The 22,394-nt window shown below is 34.7% G+C and overlaps 2 protein-coding genes across 3 annotated transcripts; one reads left to right on the forward strand and one right to left on the reverse strand.

Moving 5' to 3' along the window:
* Positions 1-645: 645 nt before the first annotated feature.
* LOC107007995 (probable receptor-like serine/threonine-protein kinase At5g57670) lies at positions 646-5,086 on the forward strand. Its single transcript, XM_015206871.2, has 9 exons — positions 646-1,057; positions 1,697-1,776; positions 2,329-3,097; positions 3,176-3,424; positions 3,513-3,676; positions 3,749-3,828; positions 3,940-4,087; positions 4,186-4,335; positions 4,431-5,086. Exons 1-9 carry the CDS (start codon positions 784-786, stop codon positions 4,671-4,673), a joined length of 2,157 nt encoding a protein of 718 aa, XP_015062357.1. The 5' UTR covers positions 646-783; the 3' UTR covers positions 4,674-5,086.
* Positions 5,087-5,628: 542 nt separating this feature from the next.
* On the reverse strand, positions 5,629-19,691 carry LOC107008412 (protein CHROMATIN REMODELING 24). Of its 2 annotated transcripts, none has more exons than XM_015207443.1 (27): positions 19,515-19,691; positions 19,332-19,430; positions 19,150-19,236; positions 18,985-19,071; positions 18,760-18,852; positions 18,425-18,523; positions 18,193-18,279; positions 18,033-18,116; positions 17,032-17,915; positions 16,822-16,952; positions 16,669-16,723; positions 16,021-16,143; positions 15,485-15,592; positions 15,326-15,381; positions 15,157-15,247; positions 13,114-13,248; positions 12,902-12,979; positions 11,111-11,320; positions 10,876-11,028; positions 10,683-10,801; positions 9,095-9,206; positions 8,293-8,361; positions 8,041-8,138; positions 7,730-7,858; positions 6,223-6,291; positions 6,012-6,141; positions 5,629-5,937 (listed from the first exon to the last, which is right to left on the reverse strand). In XM_015207443.1, the coding sequence occupies exons 1-27, from the start codon at positions 19,606-19,608 to the stop codon at positions 5,773-5,775; spliced, it is 3,645 nt and encodes a 1,214-aa protein (XP_015062929.1). In that variant the 5' UTR covers positions 19,609-19,691; the 3' UTR covers positions 5,629-5,772. The 2 variants fall into 2 exon arrangements, with proteins under 2 accessions (XP_015062929.1, XP_015062928.1); XM_015207442.2 differs by having other exon boundaries at positions 18,033-18,119; positions 19,515-19,608.
* Between the last annotated feature and the right edge of the window lie 2,703 nt (positions 19,692-22,394).

The raw sequence follows: 22,394 nt of genomic DNA on the forward strand, positions 1-22,394 counted from the left end.
TGGGTCTTTCATGTGAAAAAATTGAGATTGAACTTTAATGTTATCTATTATTCGTAAAAATTTATCAATACAATTTATATTTTTCATGTGATTTATAAATTACTTATTCGTAAGACACAAATTATGTATCACGATTACTTTGAGATTCTCAATAATTCTTTTTTTAAAAAACAGACTAAATAGAAAACTTGTATTATGTAATAAATAAATGGAATAAAACATTATTTTTGAAGATCTAATATAATATACTTCTCCCTCAATTTATTTTTGATGCATTATTTAACTTGACACATCAAGTAAAAAATTACTTACAGAAGTATTTTATAGTCTTACTAATTAATATTTAATATCAAATTTTAAAAAATAATATTTAAACATTAAAAATAAAACATAAAAAAATAATCATCATTTCTTGACATGTTAAAAGAATAAAAATACAAGTAAAAAGCAAAAAAAGGAATTGAAGGAATAATCAACAAGTATAATATGATAAAATAGTTATATATTAATTGTTACTAATATATGTTAAATTTAAATATAATAAATAAAAATAAATGAAGAAAATATAATTTTTTAAATAATTATAGAAAACGAAAAGTGGATAACTAATATTGAACGGAACGGAAAGTGCTACAAATTCCCTAATATTACACAGAGAAAAGGCAAGGGAAGTGTGCGATTCTCTTTCTCTCTCTCAAAACCTCCCAATGAATTTCTAGTGAGAGAAAGAGGAATATTCCGATTAAATAAACACTGCGGCGTTGTTGGCTACAAATCGGAGCAATGAAAGTGTGTAATGGAAACTGTAGTTGTACAGTGGAAAGAGAAGATTGTACTACTACTACAACTAGTAGTGTCAACGATAGTAATACTATAACTGGTAGTGTCAGTATTAGCGATGGTGATGACGGCGCCGGAGATGTGGGTGGAAGGGTGGTGGCAGTGGTGGGAGTGAAGTTAGATTCCAGAAGTAAAGAGTTGCTTACTTGGGCTTTGGTTAAGGTTGCTCAGACTGGAGATCATGTAGTGGCTGTACATGTTATCGATCCAAATTCTGGTAAAATTATGCCAGAAGTTGAAAAGTTTTTTTTTTTGGCTGTTTGTGTTAATGGGTGTTCTTCATTGTTGTCATTCTTTTATTTGGTTAGGGGTTTTCTTCCATATTTTGACTGTTTATGTTGTGGGTGTTGTGTATACAAGCAGTGGAATGGGTTTTGATGGTTTTATATTTGGAAATTGGTGAGTTTTTTTTGTCATAGTTTTCTGCGGATAACCTACTGTTATTTGTGTAATGGGTATTATGAGTATGTATTTCTGTCTTATTTTAGTCGTTGATTTGATGAGTGAATAGTTATAACAATTTCTGTTCTTTTGATTTTGCAATCTGTTTCCCTTTTCTGGTTTTCGGCTCTGGTTATCATGCGGATGTCTCATTTTCACACACAACGGCTCAGTTGATGATGTAGTAGTTGACATTTTTGTGTGCAATTTCTTCACTGTTTGTTTCATTTTTCGTTAGTGATGAATGATGTGCAAAGTCCAGGAATTTTTTGGATCTATGATGTGTGAACTAGACATTATGTAGGAAAACTTTCTCATTTAACTCGCAGTGGTTGATTTCATGGTGTTCCCTTTCTCACTTTTGTTGTTCAGTTTTAATGTGCTCTCATTTGTTTTAATTTTGATCTTGTTGAAGATAAATCAGAACCTCTTTCACTGGTGAAGTCATTTGACTCGATGCTGTCTGCTTATGAGGGCTTCTGCAATTTAAAGCAGGTTTTTTCACAAAACCCCTTCTACTCGGATGACTTTATTGAGTTTACTATCTATGGACAGAACAGGAAATAGGATGAAAAAGAGATGAGCGAAAATCCCTGCCAGCCAGATATCCGAAGAACTGAAACTGTTGTTGCTTTGAGGGCCTGAATGATCTTCTTTTTCTTTTTCAAGAGAAGTACTTAGTCCTTGGTTCTGCATCAGGATTTTGATTTCTCAAATGATTGTTTTGTTTCCTTGCACCTAAATTGTGTTGGAGAATTTTAGCAGTCCTAATATTTGATTTCTTTATCACTATGCTGTATGCGAGTATTTGGATTTTGGAGGTGAATTATTGAGGACTGGGATTTCTAATTCACAATTTTTGTGGTATGTTAGTGGACTGTGGATCACTTCTTTCTTGTGGAATTTCGTAAATTTAGATCCAAATATTGTTTAGTTACAGTAAACTAGATTTGGAATTTGCATATTTCCTTTTTCTGTTTGTGTGCTGCCTAGTTAGAGGAGCCAAGTCCATTTTTTAAAAATCTGGATTGGATGAACTTTGTTTAGGTGAATTTGAAGCTTAAAGTCTGTCGAGGATCACCAGTTCGTAAAGTTCTTGCTCGCGAGGCGAAATTGGAAAGTGCTATAAATTTGATTATTGGGACTTCAGGCAGCCATCATGCCATTCGGTCATCAGTGTCACTTGCAAAATACTGTGCTAGAAAACTGACAAAGAACATCTCTGTTATTGCTGTTGACAATGGCAAGATTGTTTATCAGAGGGAAGCTAGTGCTTCGGATGGAGATGAATCTAGTGACTCAGATATGCCCAGATCAAGATTCAAGAGGAGGAAGACTCTGAACAAAAGTCCTCTGAGCTCAATGCCTAGGAAAGTTGTGGAAGAAAACTCTTGTACAACAGAGAACAATTACATGGCTTTGGTGCCTGTTAAGCCTATTGAAGTCCGGGAGTCAAAGTCTCGCTGGACACTGCTTCGACGAGTGTTTCTTCAGAACTTAGTGGCACCTGATAAATTTCCCGCGAAAAGGTCCTCTGTGATTCATTGGGTTTGGAAGCGACCAAGTCGGCAATCTTTTGCAGCTATCTACCCTGATCATAAACAGAGTGTATCTGACAAGGATGAGCCTCATCATACAAACTTGGATGCAGAGAAGGGGGCAATTATTCCTGTTGGAAGTGATGCTAATCCAATTTCAAATGAATGCTTTATTATCCTTCCTGAGGAACTGGAGGGTCTTTCTGAAAGGTACTCATCAATGTGTAGATTGTTCAATTACCAGGAGCTTTGTTCAGCAACATCTGATTTCCTGCCAGGTAAGTCCCCACCTTTCTGAACTTTGTAATTATGAGCATAACTTCTTCACTTTTCACTAAATGTATCTATATTTGTAGAGAATTTGATTGGAAAAGGAGGCAGCAGTCAGGTTTACAAAGGGTGCCTTCCAGATGGCAAGCAACTGGCTGTGAAAATATTGAAGCCATCAGAAGCTGTGGCACAGCAATTCCGGTCAGAGATAGAGATACTCACAACTCTGCATCACAAGCACATTATATCACTGTTTGGTTTTTGCTTGGAGGAGAACAACCTTTTACTGGTTTATGATCTATTATCCAGAGGAAGCTTAGAAGAGAATCTCCATGGTACCATAACTAGATATTTGCTGCTTGTTTTTGGAGGCGTAAGCTTTTTTTCCTGATTCGCTGTACTGACAACAATGTAAACTGCTAGGTTCCAAAAAGGATGAAAATACATTTAGCTGGGTAGATAGATACAAGGTCGCTTTGGGTGTTGCTGAGGCACTGGACCACCTACACAATGCAGCTGACGGGCCCATAATCCACAGGGATGTGAAATCTTCAAACATTCTCCTGTCCGATGATTCTGAGCCACAGGTTGTTTATTCTTCTTCCTTAAAGTTGCGTCTTTCTGTGAATAACTAGTATTAACTGCTGTTTTGCATCCAGCTTTCAGATTTTGGACTTGCAACACCAGCCTCAAGCTGTTCAAATCATTTAGATAGCATTGATGTTGCTGGAACATTTGGGTAACTTATTTTTTCATTTTGAGTTCAAATAAAATTTGTCTACATAACTTCATCAAAAAAAATAAAAAATAAAAAATCCTTTGTCTGTTCATAACTGAATTTATATTGCAGCTACTTGGCTCCTGAGTACTTTATGCATGGAAAGATAACTGAAAAGATTGATGTGTATGCTTTTGGTGTTGTTCTCCTTGAGCTTTTGTCTGGTAAAAAGCCAATTGATAATGGCAACGGGAAAGGTCAGGAAAGCTTAGTCATGTGGGTAAGTTGTCATCTTCACAACTTGTGAGTTGAATATCTTTTTCTTCTTCCTGCTGCATTTTTAGATTGAGCCTTTCAAATTGTTGATAACAATTTCAGGCGAAACAAGTTCTGAAGGGCGGGAACACGAAGGAGTTGCTAGATCCGAGCTTGATTGACACTTGTGATCATGATCAATTTGAGAGAATGGTCTCGGCGGCATCACTGTGTATCAGACGAGCTTCTGGAATTAGACCTCAAATTGACATCGTGAGTGAACTTTGTCAGCCACTCAAGTTGAGGTTATTTGTACTAAATATGTTGCTACCTTGCACTTATAATATTTAATTTTATTTAAAAAATAGGTGTTGAAACTTCTCCAAGGTGAGGCTGAAACAATTAAGTGGGCGATGGAAGAAGGCAAAACTTCAGAAGAAGTAGACGCTGTCGACGGTGAACAGCCACCCTCAAACATTCAATCCTTTATTAATCTCGCATTGCTGAATTTGGAGGATGAGTCCTCACTTTCATGTACCAGCACGGGACCAACCATCTCCGTGGAGGATTATTTGCAAGGGAGATTTAGTCGCTCTTCAAGTTTTGACTAACCATTCCTATGATATATGTCTATGGCTATATCAAGTAACCCTTTTTATGTAAATACCAAGCTTTCCTTCTTGATTGATTGCCCCCCATCACTGGGTCCTGGTACGAGAGGTTTGCAGCCGTTGACCTCCTCCTTTGCCTAGCCTGGGCTGATTTTTTCTTCAACTATCTCCTTTTTCCACAGCTTCTTTTTGGGGTGTAGTAACAAATGCTGCCAAGAGTGTGAGCAAATGATTAGTAGATTGTCACAGGTGAGTTATTGTAAATCAAATCCAAAGTTGAATTGTAATTAAACATCTGAGTTCATATGTAGTTGTAAGAAAATAACTTTAGTTGTCAATAGAGATGTTTAACCATTTCTGGAAATTCTACTCTTTGACCTGCTATTGCAACCTTAATTTTAGTTTGCAGAGAAGTGTTGTTATCTTTATAATATTATATGTCTTCTGTTTTTTTTTTCTTTTTGTGAGTCGCAGCTTATTTTAAGTATTTTTTTATATAATATACAAGCTTAGAAACTGTTGATCATTTCTTGTCATGTACATATTCACCTGTTTCCATATTTTTATTTTTTTGTACTTCTGGATTTTTTAGTGGACGGTCTTTCGGAAACATCTCTACTTCCACAAGAATGAGGTTTACGTTCATTCAATCCCTCTTCAGACCTCACTTGTGGAATTATATTGAGTATGATGTTACTGCAGATATATCTGTAAGACGGAAAATTAAAAAGTGGTTTATAAAGTACTTTCGGTTTCCGTTTACTTTTGCTCGTCTATAAAAATATATATTTTTTTACTATTTAATACTTATTTTGTTATTAAGTTTTACCATCTGAATGACCTGTAATAATACCAACTAAGTTAATGCTTTGCTATGCGTTTATAAACTGTTAACATGACTATGGGTATATTATATTATGTTGGATCGTATATATTAGAAAAAAATCATACAATGTGTTTAAAGACCAAAAAGGTTAAATGCATTAATTGAAAATATCTCCAACTAATGAATTACATATAAGTGTTTACCCAAAAAGTAAACAAAAAATGCTCCCACTTTGAAGTGACAAAAAAGTTGGATATGAAAATAGAGCAATATTTACACATTAACAACCCTGTCAAATTGTTCAGATATGTCATCACCTAAGTCAATGATTTCATTCTTGTTATCCTTTTTCATTCGAATAGTCTCCAGCTCCTCACGCAGATAAGCAATTCGACCTTGTAACTTCTGCCCATTATCAAATAACTTGGATATCTTTTCCTGAAACAAAAGTTCAAAAAATACAAGTGAGTTACTATAGTAAGTATATATTTATTATAAGCTTCATGATATACCTTATCCGCAAGCATTCTATAACACCGCCTGAGGTCATCCTGGATTTGAGATTCTGTACGACCAACTCTAGCAGTAGGTACAGACTTTCTCTGTAAATTCACGTCCTTTGGCTTAAAAGCATACTGACTCCTGGAAGAAGAACGGAGGAACTAAATCAAAAGACAATAGATGAGAGCTGCAGTTACTAATTGAGGTTTATATGAGTCATACGCATCAACAGGACGTTCAACTGATGAGTATGATGATGAGTTCCCAATGTATGTCATCCTCTCTCGTGCACTACACATACAGGTAGAAAACAAAAACTCTTAGAAGATGATGGTAACAGATGAAAAAACATAGCTACTTTCTGAGTGCACACTAAGAAACAGCCAGGGCAGCACAGTGACAATCTTTTAGTTGGTAGCACACTAGCAAGGGACACTATTAATGAGCTCAAGTCACTGATCTTCAAGATCATGAACATTAAGGAAACACTTGCACATGCTTATTAGAATGAACTCATAGATCAAGTTAAAAAGTTTACAGCAAAAAGCGTTTAGAAATAGAAAAACAAGATTTCTGTAGCTTCAAGCAAGTGAAGCATACAAATAATGCAGTGTTTAGTATGTAAGTTAACAGTAACTACGTAATACTATGTTAATCCCAACTAAACTGAAAGTTGCACAAGCCGGCAGGAAAAAACGAATCAAATAATGAGTTTCTTCTTTTCGACTTGGTAAAATGATTATTTTGAAACATTCAGTATCATATTTATTACTATTAATTAGCAATCAGTAAAAAGGAGCAAGAGTCCCCAAGAATAAGAAGAAGACAGGAAAAGCATAGAAATGTAAGTACAAAAACTAGAGTTATTGCAAATTAGAACAATAAAGACAAATGATCATTTCTTGCTTGGATTGCTTTGTTACTAACAATAAGAAGCATGCACTTCTGCAAATTGCAGAACTTCACCCATGAGAAGACATGAGTTATCAGAGAATTGTTTCTAAGTCTAACTTGGTGTCCTAGCAATTCTCAAGTTGAGTCTCCAATTGTTGGACAAGTGCAACGTCTTGAGTTAATAAGCCATTAAAACTGATCTTAAAGAGATGCAGAAAACTACGGTTTTGTGGGTCCTTGTGTGCTTCAACTACACAGTTGTTCCCTCCTAAAAACGATTGTTCTTACTTCCCCATAGTACTTAAAGATTTACTGTAATCTTGTCTGCTCTTTCATGTCCTTGTATTAGGAGCATGAAGCTAAATAGGATTATACATTTCATGTGTGGTGAGGCAAGGGGCGATATGAAGCTGAGTAAGATTCCACATACTCCCTTAGTCCCTCCATCCCTTTCATGTCGTTCCACTGAACATGGAGTTTAATATATTCATGTATTATATCGGTAAAGAGAGAATATATTAAATGTATGGTTATATTTAACTATGAAAGTTCAAAACTTTAGTAGTTAAAACTTAAATGAAGCTGAACTATTTGCAAGTAGTCAAACTATATTCACTGCGTTGCAAAAATATTATATCACAGTTAGGAAATTAGCATATTGCAACTATAAATATTTAAAAATGTTTGAAAAGTATAATTGACGAATAAAAAAGCTAGTTTAACTCCTCCAGTAGTATATTTGCTAATCCGAGTAGGATGAAAAGACTATAAAATAGTATCATCTGCGAAATAATGCTTTGGCATGATCCAAAATTTAAAAAATCATATGACTTACATTTTCACTTCATCCTCATCTTGGACAGCTGATACAGGCGCTGTCTTTGAGAAAAGCAAACTATGGCTGCTAACTCCAGCTATACCCAGAGTCTCCAAAAACTTTACATGGGCCTTTAGAGTCTCTTCCCTGCAGCAAATGAATATCATTGTAAAAACTAGTCGACAGCAAAAGCACAACTTGGATTATGGAAATAATCATAAACTATTGATGATTTTAAGGTGCAAAAGCCCTGAGAAACAATCTGAAATCCTATCAAAGCTCGACAGGAGAACAATCACTCAAAATTACATGAGATATGAACACATTACATTTTGTGCTCATGATCATGCTCTTCATTCAACTGTTTCTGAGTATTTGATATGTCAAAACCACCATCTTTGGGAAGGCTGAAGAGTTCCCTAAGATCCTGAAAAGTTGACAACACAAGCAAATCAGCATTGTTCATACTGCAGCTAGATATACCAAATAAAATTTTAAGAATATCCACCTAACCATGTATATACCTGTTGACTGAAATAACAAATAAAACTTTTAGAATATCCACCTAACCATGTATATACCTGTTGACTGAAATAACGGATTTGTTCTTTGTGCTCAGTTGCTGTTTTGAACAATCCCCCTTTGTATACCTGAACCATAAGAGTATTGGATAGAGTGCATTATAGGGAATATAAAATAACAATTCTGCCATAGGATGTGACATCAAACATTAGAAAAATATTGAAGTTTCTTAAAAGTAGGTCAGATACTCAAAGCTAGGAATTCTACGTTTATCACACTAATTTTAAATTGCCTCTCTCTTGGTCTTAGAATCAACTTAAATACAAGTCAAGAGAATAATTAAAATTGAAAGTTTAAAATGTGTTTAGATTCACAAGATGTCGAGATTCATTGATACTAAAAATATATTATGTAATACTTCACAAGATATTCTGTACTTAATTTTAGAAGAATAATGATCTGTACTATTGAAATAATAAGTACTCACTTATCTTATGCATAGACTAAAGGTTGTATAAACGCAAGCATCCCTTTAGTAAACAACCACTTTCAATAAGAATTTCTCTATTCGTCCCTCATTTTCACAAATAACAAAGCACATCTTTGATTTTAGAGTTCTTCATGACACAAGGACCATGCAGTTAGCTATAGAGACTACAATGTTAGCTGCCTACACTCCATCAGAATAGGCATTAGTTTAGTAACATCAGATAATGATCACCATACTTCTCAAGGTAACCAACCACACATAACAATTGATGTATCAAATATTTAGGGTCACAACTACCGAAGTTCACTTGTTCATCATTAACCAATTGTATATTTACCACAACTCGTTCAAGTGTAAATACAAATATATACCTGTTTCCTATAGATCTTCTCTTCAACTGTGCCAGTAGTCATCAATCTATAAACAACAACATCCTTGGTCTGCCCAATTCTGTAGGCGCGGTCAACACTTTGATTATCCATGCTGCAAGTTTGAAAGTAAATGGCTATAATCAAATCCCTAACAAAAACTTAAAGAGTATGGGAAGAACAGAAAGAAGAAGCATTTTACAATGAACATTTGTGCTCATTTGATTGTGACTACATCCTCACCTTACAAAATAAAAACAATCCTGAATGTCTAGGACTGGGATTGTAGCCCTAATCTTCGGAATTTGGTTTTTAGAAACTACTATTCTTTTTCCTGGTTGTCCCATTGTATCACCAATCGTGAGAAAACTTGAAGTAACTTTAGTTATAAAAATAAACTGTGATTTACAATTTGAATAGATTCTTAGAACCTGTTTGGATTGGCTTATTTTAAGCCAAAATGGCTTATAAGAAGCACTTTTTTATTGTTTGGGTAAAAATTTAAGAAGTGCTTATAAGCACTTGATTTTAAGTTAAAATAGGCCAAAAGCTATAGGATATGATTTCTAACTTACAGATTTTGACTTATAAGTCAAAAGCCAATCCAAACAGGCTCTAAATGTGTAATTTTATTTTAAAAAGTAAATAAAAAATCTGTGTCCAAATTGAGATCCAAAATTGAATTGTTTGACCCTCTACTCCAAACCCCATCATTCTTTTTGAAAATAGGAGTATTACTTCTTCTATTACCATAATACAATATAAAAGTCAAACTATAATCTTAGATTCAATTCCCGGACAAACACATTAATCTTAGAGGGCATGGAGGCAGTAACACACTTTGACATGAAACTGAAGTATGAATATTTTCTAAATAAAACACATAAAAAGAAGTGCAACCAATTCACAATCAAAATACAACAATAAAAATAAATAGTATCTATAATATAGATAGCATACAGTCAAACTATCAGACCTCGTACTACTCATAGAAGGCACTAGGAACATCTTCACAAAGAAGCTTTGTTATCTGCCAGTAGCCATTTAGTAATGTCTGATAAGTACAATCCAAACTTTTCATTGAAGAATATATTCTGAGTAGCATGCGGCATAAGCGAGAGATTGCAATTCCTGGGTTATGATCTTACTAAAAAAGAAGGCACAGGATGACCTTACTCTTCAACTAAAATAGTACTCGACATATATGCAATGAATTATTTTCCCTTGATTGAGAATAAATATAAAAACCCAACCAAAATAGATTATGGCATTATTAACAATCTAGATATTAAAATGGCATTCTTAATGGCGTCGTTTTTCATGAAGTTGGTTTTGGGTACTGAACTACTGATATAAGTTTTGAGGATCTAAAGAAAAGTGGACCGGAAATTGGCAGAAGTTTGAAGACAAAGCCTACTTGTATGAGAGAAATATTAAGATTAAACAAGATTATTGGACATCATCAAATAGGAAGCGGAAGACTGAAAATTCTCTGGGTAGTCTAAAACATTAATGTTATCCAACTAAAAGAAGACGCAGGTCAATCATCAGGTAACTCTAAGAAGATATTACAAAGTCATTCCAAGAATACCTTGGATTCCATGCTGGATCAACAACAATCACTCGATCTGCTCTTGTGAGTGTAAGACCTAGACCACCAACTTGAGAAGTTAAAAGAAATATTGGAGCACCACGACCCTCTTGGAATTCCTGTAAAATTGGCATAAAAAATCAGGATAAAATTTTATGGAGAATTAAATATCAAAAACAAGGAGAAGACAAACATTAACAATCTTCAATCTGTCAGTAGCTTTGGTGGTTCCATCTATCCTCATGAACTGGAACCCATTGGATATTAAAGCGTCTTGGAGGTGATTAAGCATCTTGCGTGTTTGAGAAAAGATAAGCACATTGTGTCCGCCGGGAATCAAATTGTCCTGCATGAAGAAGCATTTGAATTACAAAGACAAGCTATTGCTAAGGTAAGGTAGAACATCACTTATGCTATTGACATCTCACCAACAAAGCCAGTATAAATGTTATCTTGCAGGAAACATCATGTGATACTACTTCCTCTTCAAGTTTCTCAGACACATTTGCCATTTGCATAACCAATCTCTCTGCCACAGCACGGTCATCATGGTTTGAGGTTGAATCCATCTCTTCAAGAACTTCTTCTGCTGCCCTCTTTGTTAGTAGTAGTGGATGGTCACATATTTTCTTTAAGATCTGTTCGATATTGAGTGTCATGTCAAATTTGACAAAAAGACGTGAAGATGTCTTGAGCAAGACTAAACAATGAAAGCTACAACTTTTCTTTGAACCAGACTCCAGAAATAACATCAAATTACAAAAATAGATCACCACTCTCAATTTTAAAAAATTAGAGAGAGTAACGTGTATATTTTCAAAACACGTTATGTGCCATAAATACAGGGGAAGCAATCCAGATGTAACACCATACAATTAAAGTGTAATGGCAATGATGGTCACCGAAGGTAAACTAGATTGATTAAGAGAATACCAGAGAAGTAATGAAAACATCTGTGCACAACACGTACTTATATATAAAAAAGGAATATTTGGATAGGGAGGATTCTATCATCAAAGGGAAGCATACTTCAGTACAGTGATTAAGGGGTGAGTACGTGGGAAGGGCCGACGTGCAAACAAATTTTGAAAAGAAAATTTCAGAGGTAAAGTTGAAAAAAGAAAACAGAATCTTAAGTTAAAATGAAATATCTATCCTACAATGATAATGCTTGTCTGTAACTGCACGTGAAAAATGTAATAGGTATTTACTTCTTACAGCTACAAAAACATAAATGTACATAATTTATAATTTAGTCCAATTCTGCTACAAAATCCCCTAGCAAGGACATAAGACAAAACAAAGTTTAAGAACAAGCCTAGGATCCTTTAATGAAGCCTAGTCGAGCCAAAGAAATAGATACAATCTATATATGCAGGTGAAAGGAAGAGAGATGTACCTAGAGATGAAAGAGAAAAGATAACAATGGAAAAGGTTAAGTGATTAGGAGCTTTCAAATTCATGCATCACAAATTCAGAAGTGCCAAATGAAACTGGAGTACGGATATAATCAACCAAAACAATTTTTAGGGAGGAAAGATGCATCAACAAGCTCTTTGCAGGCTCAAATCTCAAGTCCCCTAATTGTTAGGAGGCAAGATCGACGATTGTATGTCTCTCTCTTTCTCTTGATAAAGGATAGACTAACTAGTCTGACCTGCTTTTTCATTTTGATATTGTTCAACAACTAATTTTGACCCCATAATCTGGCTTCTCAAAAGGGGATTAGAGGTATACGTGTCTCCAACCACTAATTCAAATTAGAGTTGTTGCCTAACAACTCAGCTGTGTTTCATATGCTTCTTCTACAGAATTTCTCATCTACAAGTTGTAAAGAACAACAGTTGCAATAGGTAGAAACTGAAATACCAAGTAAGCTTGCAAGGTAATTCTTATAGAATTATAGTAAAACTTTTTGCAAATCTGTTCTTTTACAAGAGAAAAAGAAAAGTTGGAGATATGAATGAGATGTTAACAACAAGAAATGAGGAAAACAAAAGTTGGTTTGGAAGCTGAGTATACATAATCTAGTATTTCAAGGTCGAGGTACAAGTAAAATAACATGCTTAGTGATCTTTATTAGCAAAATAGGGAGAGATGATTATACAAAGCAAATTCCAGATGATAATATCGCTACTGATTGTGTTGCATAAATCCATTAAAAACTTATGAAATAATCAGAGAGAGTAGGCATGGAAGAAGTTCATCTGGAACATTACAGTAAGTGCAGCCAGCGGAGACCTATCAAAGGATGACAGGACAATCTCACTCTTCAAGAAAGCTGTGTAGAGTTGCCGCTGAACAATGCAGTAAGGTACAACATTAGAAAAAAACTCTAAATAGTTTATCCTAAACAGAAGACTAACAAAACAAGTTACTTCGAGAGACAAATCAATGATAAACTGTCAAAGTGATGGAAACAAACTAATACCTGACAATTTGTCAATTTAAGCCACACAATAATCTCATTTTTCTTGGAAAGTTTTGCGCTGGTCGAGGAATCATCAGAAAATACCTCACTCTTGAGACGTCGCAGAAAATATGGTTGAATGTGTTCCCTCAATTCCTGTACAACGCACGGTAACAAATTTTAGTGGGATTAAGCATCTGCTACAAAACAATAACCCAACAAGGATATCAGAAACAGAGATATAGCAAAAAATCAAACAGAGAGAACAAAAGCATAAATTGACCCAATACCAGGAAATAACATGATTCATAAACAGAGCATAAATTATAATGCAATTTTGATCTAAAATATGTGCACATATTAATATAATAATTTTCTATTCTCACACATTGTAACAGAGCTAGAATCATGTACTCATTACCTTGTAGATACGACTCTTCTTCTGAATTTCCTTTAATAAATAAAAAGCAAGTATCCCTATGATTTCAAGCTTGGTATTTCTTGGAGAACGAAAAATATATTTGATTAATTTCATTTAATTCGTGAAAACCCTCCAAGTCAAGACTCATCTTGTTTGATGTTTTTAGTTCAAATGAAGGCAGATAAGCTCACCAAGGCACTTTGAGGTCTGAGAAACAAGCATAAATCTGGCAAGCTCAAGTGTCAAAATATGTCCAGATAAGTTTCTCTACAGAATCATGCAGATTAGAACATTGCTGAAATTATAGGATCTTTGTATGAAAGATAACTCACCTTATAAGAAAAGGCGAAAAAATCCTATATAAGAAGCCATTTTGTAAGTTTAATCATCACGAAAAGTATATTGCACTCCTCTTTTCTCTTCTTTCACAGAGATAAATTAAAAAGAGGAAGCACATGTTGAGTAGAAGTCGCTTCACTTTTATATCCAAAAGCAGCATTATTAGTTTGTACCACTCAGACTTGAGTGATTTCTTTAGCTATTAAGCCAAGAAAAGAGAAGTTTATTAAGCCACTCTAGTTTCCATATCAGATGTACGTTCATCAAACATAGTGTAAACTGTTCAAGCTTGAGAAACCTAGCAACCATCTAAGACAAACCACCATCAATTAGTTGTGTGTTGGTATTGCTTAATCACTTACAACTCAAGGCGGTAAAACAAAGAACAAAAACACAAATTTCCAGACCCAGGAAACCCCAACTTGACAGGTCCCAGAGTGCAAGTCAAAAGCTTGAGAAGGCAAATGTTAATCGGCTATCTTCTCTGATGAAAATAAAACACCAAGTATGTGCATATCCATGCATATAATGTGAAGACCAGAATGCAGGACCTACATTTTCTATCTAGCTTAATTATTTTTCTGCTTTTGGTTGGAGGAGAGTTTTCAAGAAAAGAAAAGAGAATGAATGAAATGTGAAAGTAATAATTAGCTTTGCCAAAAAGGACTTCAGGTGATCTGGCAGAGTGTATAAGAATAATACTGAATATGGTGTAGTAATACTTGTATTAGTTATGTTGAGATGATTTCTTATGTAGTGTTTGGTTCGGTATATTAAAAATAACATGCATTGCATAATTTTTAAAGTTTTAACAAAAATTCCCTCCACAAATGTGGTGGAAAGGACGTGAAAAAAGTTTTGAGGGGCAATTGTACCTTTAATCATGTTAAAGCATACGTTAAAATCCTTTGCATTAGTAATACCATGGATTGCCATGTATTAGTATACATATCTTAATACCGAATATAGTGTATATAGGTTGAAAAAGTTTACCAAACAAGGTATTAGTAATACACAAAGCTAATACATGCATTATTTTATCGAATGCACCCTTCCAAATGAATCCTTATAATGTCTTGAATTCTAATGGCGGCACCAGTATTTATTCCAGTGTGAGAGGAAAGTTCTCAGAATACATGAATTGTTCAAGATCGATGATAACAAATACAAAGGATGAAATGATACCACAGCATTATTTAAATGATGTAGATATTGAACCTTACAAAGAAGACAACAATCAAGAAACATAAGAACACAGAAGAAACTGGCATACACGGAGTATAAAAGATTGGTCTAGCAATCACCTTCGCGACTGCTGAGCCAATACGCTTGTCTCTGTCATAAGCATTTTTATCATTTCCACGAAGAATGAGATGCTCATATTTCTCTTTGAACCTTCAGAAAGAAGTAGCTTATGTTATTCAAGCCCAATATTTTTATATAAGCAGATTGGATTTGAGCATGTCGATATACCATTGTTTGTCGCCCAGCAGCCCAGGGCAGCAGAAGTTGAACAGCGCCCATAACTCCTGTTTGGGGGTAAGGAGTGATAGGAATACAGGAAAAGCAAACACAAAATTTAACTTGATTATATAATTTCAATTGACATAAAAAAGGTAAAAGTATACACACCTTGAGGTGGTTTTGAAGAGGCGTGCCACTTATTATGATACGATGAGCACAAGGAATCTCATGCAAACTTTTAGCCCTCTGTGTACTGGGATTCTTTATGAGATGCCCCTGGTAATTCAGAAACTACTTTAAGAAACTTATATACATTCACGCCTTGAAACTTGTAATAAAACAACGAGGATATGAATTTTTCATCCATGCATATGCCCTTTCATGTCAAAAAAAGAAGTCAATAAATGAGAATGAAAGCTTTAAGGCAAATGAAACAATTTAAATCGAATTTAACACTTTTTCAATGTCGAGTAATAAGATGAAGGTTGAACACAACCTCCAAACACTCAAAGGTAGGTAGGTCATGACATATTTAAATATGGCCTATGAACTTGCTGCAGCTGCAGCAGATATGAATATTCAAGCAACTAAGATCAGATCTGGCCGCACCCTTCCAAAGTTATTAGGTCAGGAAGCGGGTCAAATCATGTTTTCCAGGAGATATGATCAATGCAACAATCAACTCTACATGAATCAAGAAGTACCTCATCAAGAATCATATAATCCCATGTCAACTCCTCATCTCTGTCTTCATAATACTGATCACCACATAAAGACTTCACATTGGTTCTTACAATGTCGTATGTTGTCAGGAGAATGCCTTTGTCCTGCATAAATGAAAAATAAATTACAAGTAGGGAAGAAGTAACCATAGAATAGACCCATGCCAAAAAATACAACTTAATATAACCTAGAATATGTAAGTCCATCGAAGCTTTAGATATCCAACAGTTATATGTCAAGTCAAAAACATACACACAAAAGAATATAAAATGCATGAAACTGTGTCAAACACTCATCTGTATACACATTTTTTTTTTTATAAAGGTAAGATCAAATACTCATCTTCATACACATTTTTTTTAAAAAAAATATCATCAGATACTCATCTTTATATTAAAAGGTATAATCTATAGGAGGAGAGAGGAAGAGAGAAACAAGTTTAGACTCTTCTTTTATCTTTTTTTGCATATAATCCTGACAAATTACATTACGATTAAGATAATTTCCATCTGCACAATCAGTGGATGGAATATTTGCGTGGTATGAAATCCATATTTAAAATATGCCCAGTAAAAAACAGACTAAACATGATGAACTTGCAAAGCTTTAATGAGTATAGAAGATGAAACCTGAAGAACGTATTGAAGCTCATAATTTCGGAGTTTGGCACTAGTCGCAAAATATCTGCACCAAGAAAGTACCGTGAACACTTCTCATTTCATACTACCAGTTGAAGGAAGAGTTGAAATCAACAAGACAAGATAAAAACAAGATAGCCTTACTCCCTAATTTTCTGAGAAAGGCCTACAGCAGTTAATTCCTTGATCCAATGGGGTAACAAAGTTTTGGGAGCAACAATCAACACTCTCTTTATCAACTTTGAATAAAACAATCCAGCTAAGTAGCCGCATATCTAACACATGGTAAAAGTAGAAAAAGTTACTTCAGAAATTATTTTGTGGAACATGTTACTTTGAAACCTTGACTTTTACCTGCATGGTCTTCCCCAAACCCATGTCATCGCCTAAAATTCCACCCTTACCCAGACAGTGAAGAGACCAAAGCCACTTCAAACCCTCACGTTGGTGAGGATACAGCATTTTGGCAATTTTACCAGGTAACCCATAATTGAACTTTGGTCCACTGAGTGTGTAAGTGTGATCCTCCTCTGAAACAAAATCATGTGAATCAAAGTCATCTGAATGTTTACGCTCATGTCTAGTCTTCCTGTTATGTCTTCCCACTTGAGTGACAGCACTCTCGTCACCAACAACCACACAATCATCATCACTGTCATTAGCGTCTCCTTCTTCCAGGAATTTGTAGGCAGAAATAGCGTTCTTCATGGGCTGTGATTTTCCAGTCATCTGCTTAACTTCTTTCCTCTTTGGTGCTCCAACAGAAGATCTTGTATCATTGAACTTATGGACGACACAATTGTTCTTAGATGCAGTCCCTGAATCGATCTTCTTCCGATACTCCTTGGGAATTTCTCCTCCTATCCTAGATTCCTTGGTTGAATCAGATGAGGAACCAGAAGAAAGTGAAAATGAGGAACCAGCACTTTGGTATTCCGGAATTTCATTCTTCTTAGTCAAATCATGGGGCTTCGGTGCCCTCTTTTTCTCAATGGACAAAATCTCAAGTCTTGAACTTAAATCATTCAGGATATCCCTTATTTCGTTCCCAGAACCACCATGTTCATTCTGAACTGCACTTTTCACCTGACGAGGAGGTGAATCAAAATCTGTTATGCCGAGAAGTCCGGACTCTTCATCATCCTTAAGCTTCATTTCCTCACTGTCATTGTTATCCTCTGAAATTTTGCAAAGGCGGCGACGACCTTTGATCTTCACCTTCGTTATTTTCTCCTCTCCTGTCAGACCATACGCTCATCAACATCAATATCAATAATCAGAAGTGCACAAAAGTTCCCTGCACACATCAAAATTTTGGACACAAGCATATCGTTTCTCAAGGGGACAGACATTACCTTCGTTTGATGTTTTCTCGTAATCTTCCTGGCCTTCCTGAGAGAGTTCACAGTTTTCACGCACATGTTCGGACCTTTCCATATCTACTGCAGCATTGTTTACTGATTAATATGGAGACAAAAACATGCTAAAAGGGAGGGGAATATATAACTAATCTACCAGATAGGGAAGAACTGTTATCAACAATTTTAGATAATAGTGGGTCCTCTTTGGTTCCACTCGTGGGTTGATCAATCTCCTTTTTCCCTGCAAAAAATCAGTTATTCAAAAGAAAAAAAGAGTTAAGCAGCACAACAAAGGAAAACCTGTAATAGGGACATAAGGAAGCACATAATCTTATTTTCAGCAAAAATAAAAAAAAAGAAGGAATTTGAGAGACCCTAGTAATTACCAGAAAAAGACAAACTATCAAGAGAATCAAAAGAATTCTCAGGTGGGTTACTTAATTCCTCTTGAATTCCATTCTCGGTTTCATCAATCTCCTTTAACCCTACATAATCATGCCACATAAGGTAGTTACAAGGAAATAAATAATAAACGACCTGCTATGATAAAATTTTAACTTTTCTTAGCTGCAACAATAACATATCCGATATAATCCCAAATGCCTAGTACATAATTATGTTATAACAAATTAAATTACACTAATGGTCCAGTATATATATATATAGAGGACTACAAAAACAATCGGAGACACACTAGTAATTACAAGCAATCAACATTTACCAGTTCCAGGACTCTGATAATCGGAATAATCCTTGGGTTGATCACTTAATTCCTCTTGAATTTCATGCTTGGATTCATCAATCTCATTCCCCCCTACACAATAGTTAAAAGAAAACAAGTACAAATCGACATTAAAACAAGAGCATATTTTGACAAAGAAAAGTATTCAAAATTAGGAATAGCGTAGGTTCGATCAAAAAGAGAGATATGGCTGAATAATAATACCTAAAGGAGAAGATTTAGCCGAATCTGGACTGAAATCAGGAACGTCGTTCTCAAAAGTCAATTGATCATTAATCTCTTCCACCTCTCCTATACCATTAAAATAATCTATCAAGCTTTTGAAGAAATCAGCAGAAAAAAATAAAACTACATAGGTAAAAGGAATACCAGAAGGCTCAGAATCAGGACTGAAATCAGCAATCCCAGAAAAACTAGGAACGGCGTCGTTTCCTATACCATTTGAAGAAAATCGAACTACACCCACACACAAACCCAGAAAAAATACACCCATATCAGCTTGAAATCATCAAAATAAAAAGGGGATAAACATCGATTTAGCAGAAAAATACCTGGAGAAGGAGAAGAATCGGAATCAATAGTAAAAGAGAAAGTGGGAAAGTCGTCATTTTTATTTAAACCTCGCCTAGCTTCGAATTTTGTCATATCATCTACACAAAAAAAAAAAATCAATGAATCATTCGCCGAATTTCAAAGAAGATAAACAAGAAAACCAACAGATAAAGTATGAGTACCAGGCAGAGGTTTAGAATGTGAAGCAGAAAGGCTACTGAGAATCTGATTATGGCGTTGATTAAGGCTTCTAGGTTGCTGCTGGGGTTTCGACATTGTTGCAGAGTAGTGAGTACTGTAGTAGTAGTGAGTTTAGTTTCTGCAATGAAGGAAGTACTCTGCTTCTTGCCTTTTTATTATTCCCGCTTTAGGCTGATAATTTGAATTTCAAAAAAGAACCCTTTACCATGTCTAATAATATTGCTCAAAAACCTAATTCCGTCGTTTGGCAGTTAGTTAGAATTATCGAGGATTATCGAGGTTTACCTACGTATAAAAGTATAATATTTATATTAGTTATTTGGGTTTCTAAATTGCAAAATCAAAAATCATATTAATTCAATATATGAATAATTTATCTTCTAACCAACTACCAAGTGTGGTATTATTTGTGTAAAATTTAATAACAACATTACTCATCTCTACGCCAGTTATTAAACGCTCACAAATGCGAATCAAATATCATATTAGTTTAACACATAAATAGTTTACCTTCTAACCAACTATAAAACGTGATTTTACTTATGCGATATTTAAAATAACTGCATAACTCGAGTCTACCAAATTTTCCAGATTGAAATTACAGCAGGAATAGATTATAGATGATCTCTAACTTCTAATATAAGACAAATATTGTAATGGAAAGTTAGTAATGTAAGAATTGCAATGATGAATTATTTACTTTTTAATATATCAAAAAAATTAATGTATAGTGTAAACCGTAAAATATGTGTACTTTTTTAAAAAATAAAGTAAAAGTTTGTAATTTTAGTTTTTGTAAGTCATGTATTATAAAATAATACACTATGGGTAATTGTGCTAGCATAATGTCATACAACAATTTGAAATCGAAGTTTTGAAGACTTTATTCTAGGGGTAAATACACCATATCAGGTGATGGCTAACAGAAAAAATAAGGTGTGAATAACACTACTTAAACTACTTTAATTTATAGTAGAAGATGGAGACGTGGGAAGACCGTGGGAATGTAATGACTCGGTTGGTCATTTTTCAAAAGTTATGTGAATTTCACATTTTATCGTTTTTGATATCGATTTGAGTCTTTTATGATTGAGTCTAAAAATTTGATTTCGAACTTTGAGTTAAAAGTTGAGAATTTGATAAATTTGTGATCTTGAAAGGCTAAGTTGCTTAAAAGTGGTTTTTGGAGTTCTGAGTGTCGGAATGCTATTCCTTCAATTCCATTAATCCCTGAATGTGGAATCTGAGCGGTGAGAGTTGTCGATTTCAAATTCAGAGTCTTTTTGGAGATTTGAGGTCTTAAGTTGTGAAATATGAAAATTTAGTCTTTGGGTTGACTTTGGTCAACATTATGTGCTCGGATGCTCGGATCGAAATTCTGAGGGTTTTCTTGAATTACTAAAGGCCTAGGTGAGGTCTTGGTTGATTTTTGTGAGATCACAAGTTTGTTTTAGTCTTTTAGGTATTGAGTTAGTTTATTGTGGTTTTCACGAATGTCGAGTCAAGGAGACTTTGAATTCATGCTTTAACGATTCCATTAAGTCCAAAAAGTTAAGTATAATTGATTTGCATATATATTTTGTGTGCATGGGGTTCGAATAAATCCCAAGGGTTCTTTTGATGATTCAAAAGTTGAAATGTGTTTTCTGGTGTTGCAGGCGTCACTTTTGCGGAAGTCTGTCGCTTAAGTGATGGGGCTGTCGCATAAGCGACCTTCGTTTCAGTTAAGAAGGCTTCATTTTTGCAAGACTCGAGTTTCTAGCGGGGTTAGATTTTACGAACCCTTGATCGCTTTTGCGTTAATTGGGAGGGTTTTTGTTTGTCATTTTCGAGGTTTAAATCCCATATTCTATTCTTGAGCTTAAGGAACCCTACGTGGCGATTTTTTAAACGACTTCTTGTGCTAAATCATTTGGGTAAACTTTCGTGATCTTAAACCTTCATTTTCCTTTGGTTATTTATGAATCTAACATCAAAATTTGAGATTTTGATTGGTAAATGGAAAAGTTTTTCAAGAACTCAAGTTCTCAATTAAAATGGAGTTTGTGAACCAATTTTTGAGTCTTTTTTTGAAATAATTTTCCCAAATGAGTTCCTAAAGCATAGAGTAATGCTTTCAAGTATTAAATTTTGAATTCAAACCTTATTTTCAAAATTACATTTTGAGTTGATCGACCTATTTTTCAAATTTTAATTGATTTGGATATTGTTGTTTTTGGAGATTTATTGTGAATACGTAATTATTATAGATTGTGTGACTTTGGAAGAGGAAGACTCAACTCTTGGAGTGATTAATTGTTATTGGTTCGTTCATGTGGTGTGATATTGCGTGTGTGCTTTGATTGTTGAACACCATGATGAGACTTGTGATGGTTATGATGTCCAGGTCATTGCTTATGAGTGTTATAGGGCCGATGAAAAATGATTTCGATTACAGGATTAATATAAAGCCGATGAGAAATGGTTTCAGCTAGTGATATTGTGCCGACGTAAAATGGTTCCGGCGATAATTGATTATTGTGACTTAATACATTTGATTCTTATGCCTGACTTGCTTATTAATTGTGATTGATACACTTGTTGCGCGTGATTGATCTACTTGACATTGAGATTACCTTACTTGATTCGCTTGGTTGTTGAATTGTGACTATTGAACTATGATTATTGAGCCTTGTGAGTTGTGCGTTATTGAATTGCTATGTTAAACTGATTTTTGTACAAGTTATAATTTGAGGAGGTATGATCGGAGTGTAAAAGATTGTTAGATTCTTAGCTAGATGCCTCGTTTATAAGGTACTGTGTTGTTGGTACACAATAAGACAAACAGTGAGATTGAAGATATACAATGGATCGAAATTCTG

This window comes from Solanum pennellii, chromosome 1, assembly GCF_001406875.1.
Source record: "Solanum pennellii chromosome 1, SPENNV200".
Classification (NCBI taxonomy): domain Eukaryota; kingdom Viridiplantae; phylum Streptophyta; class Magnoliopsida; order Solanales; family Solanaceae; genus Solanum; species Solanum pennellii.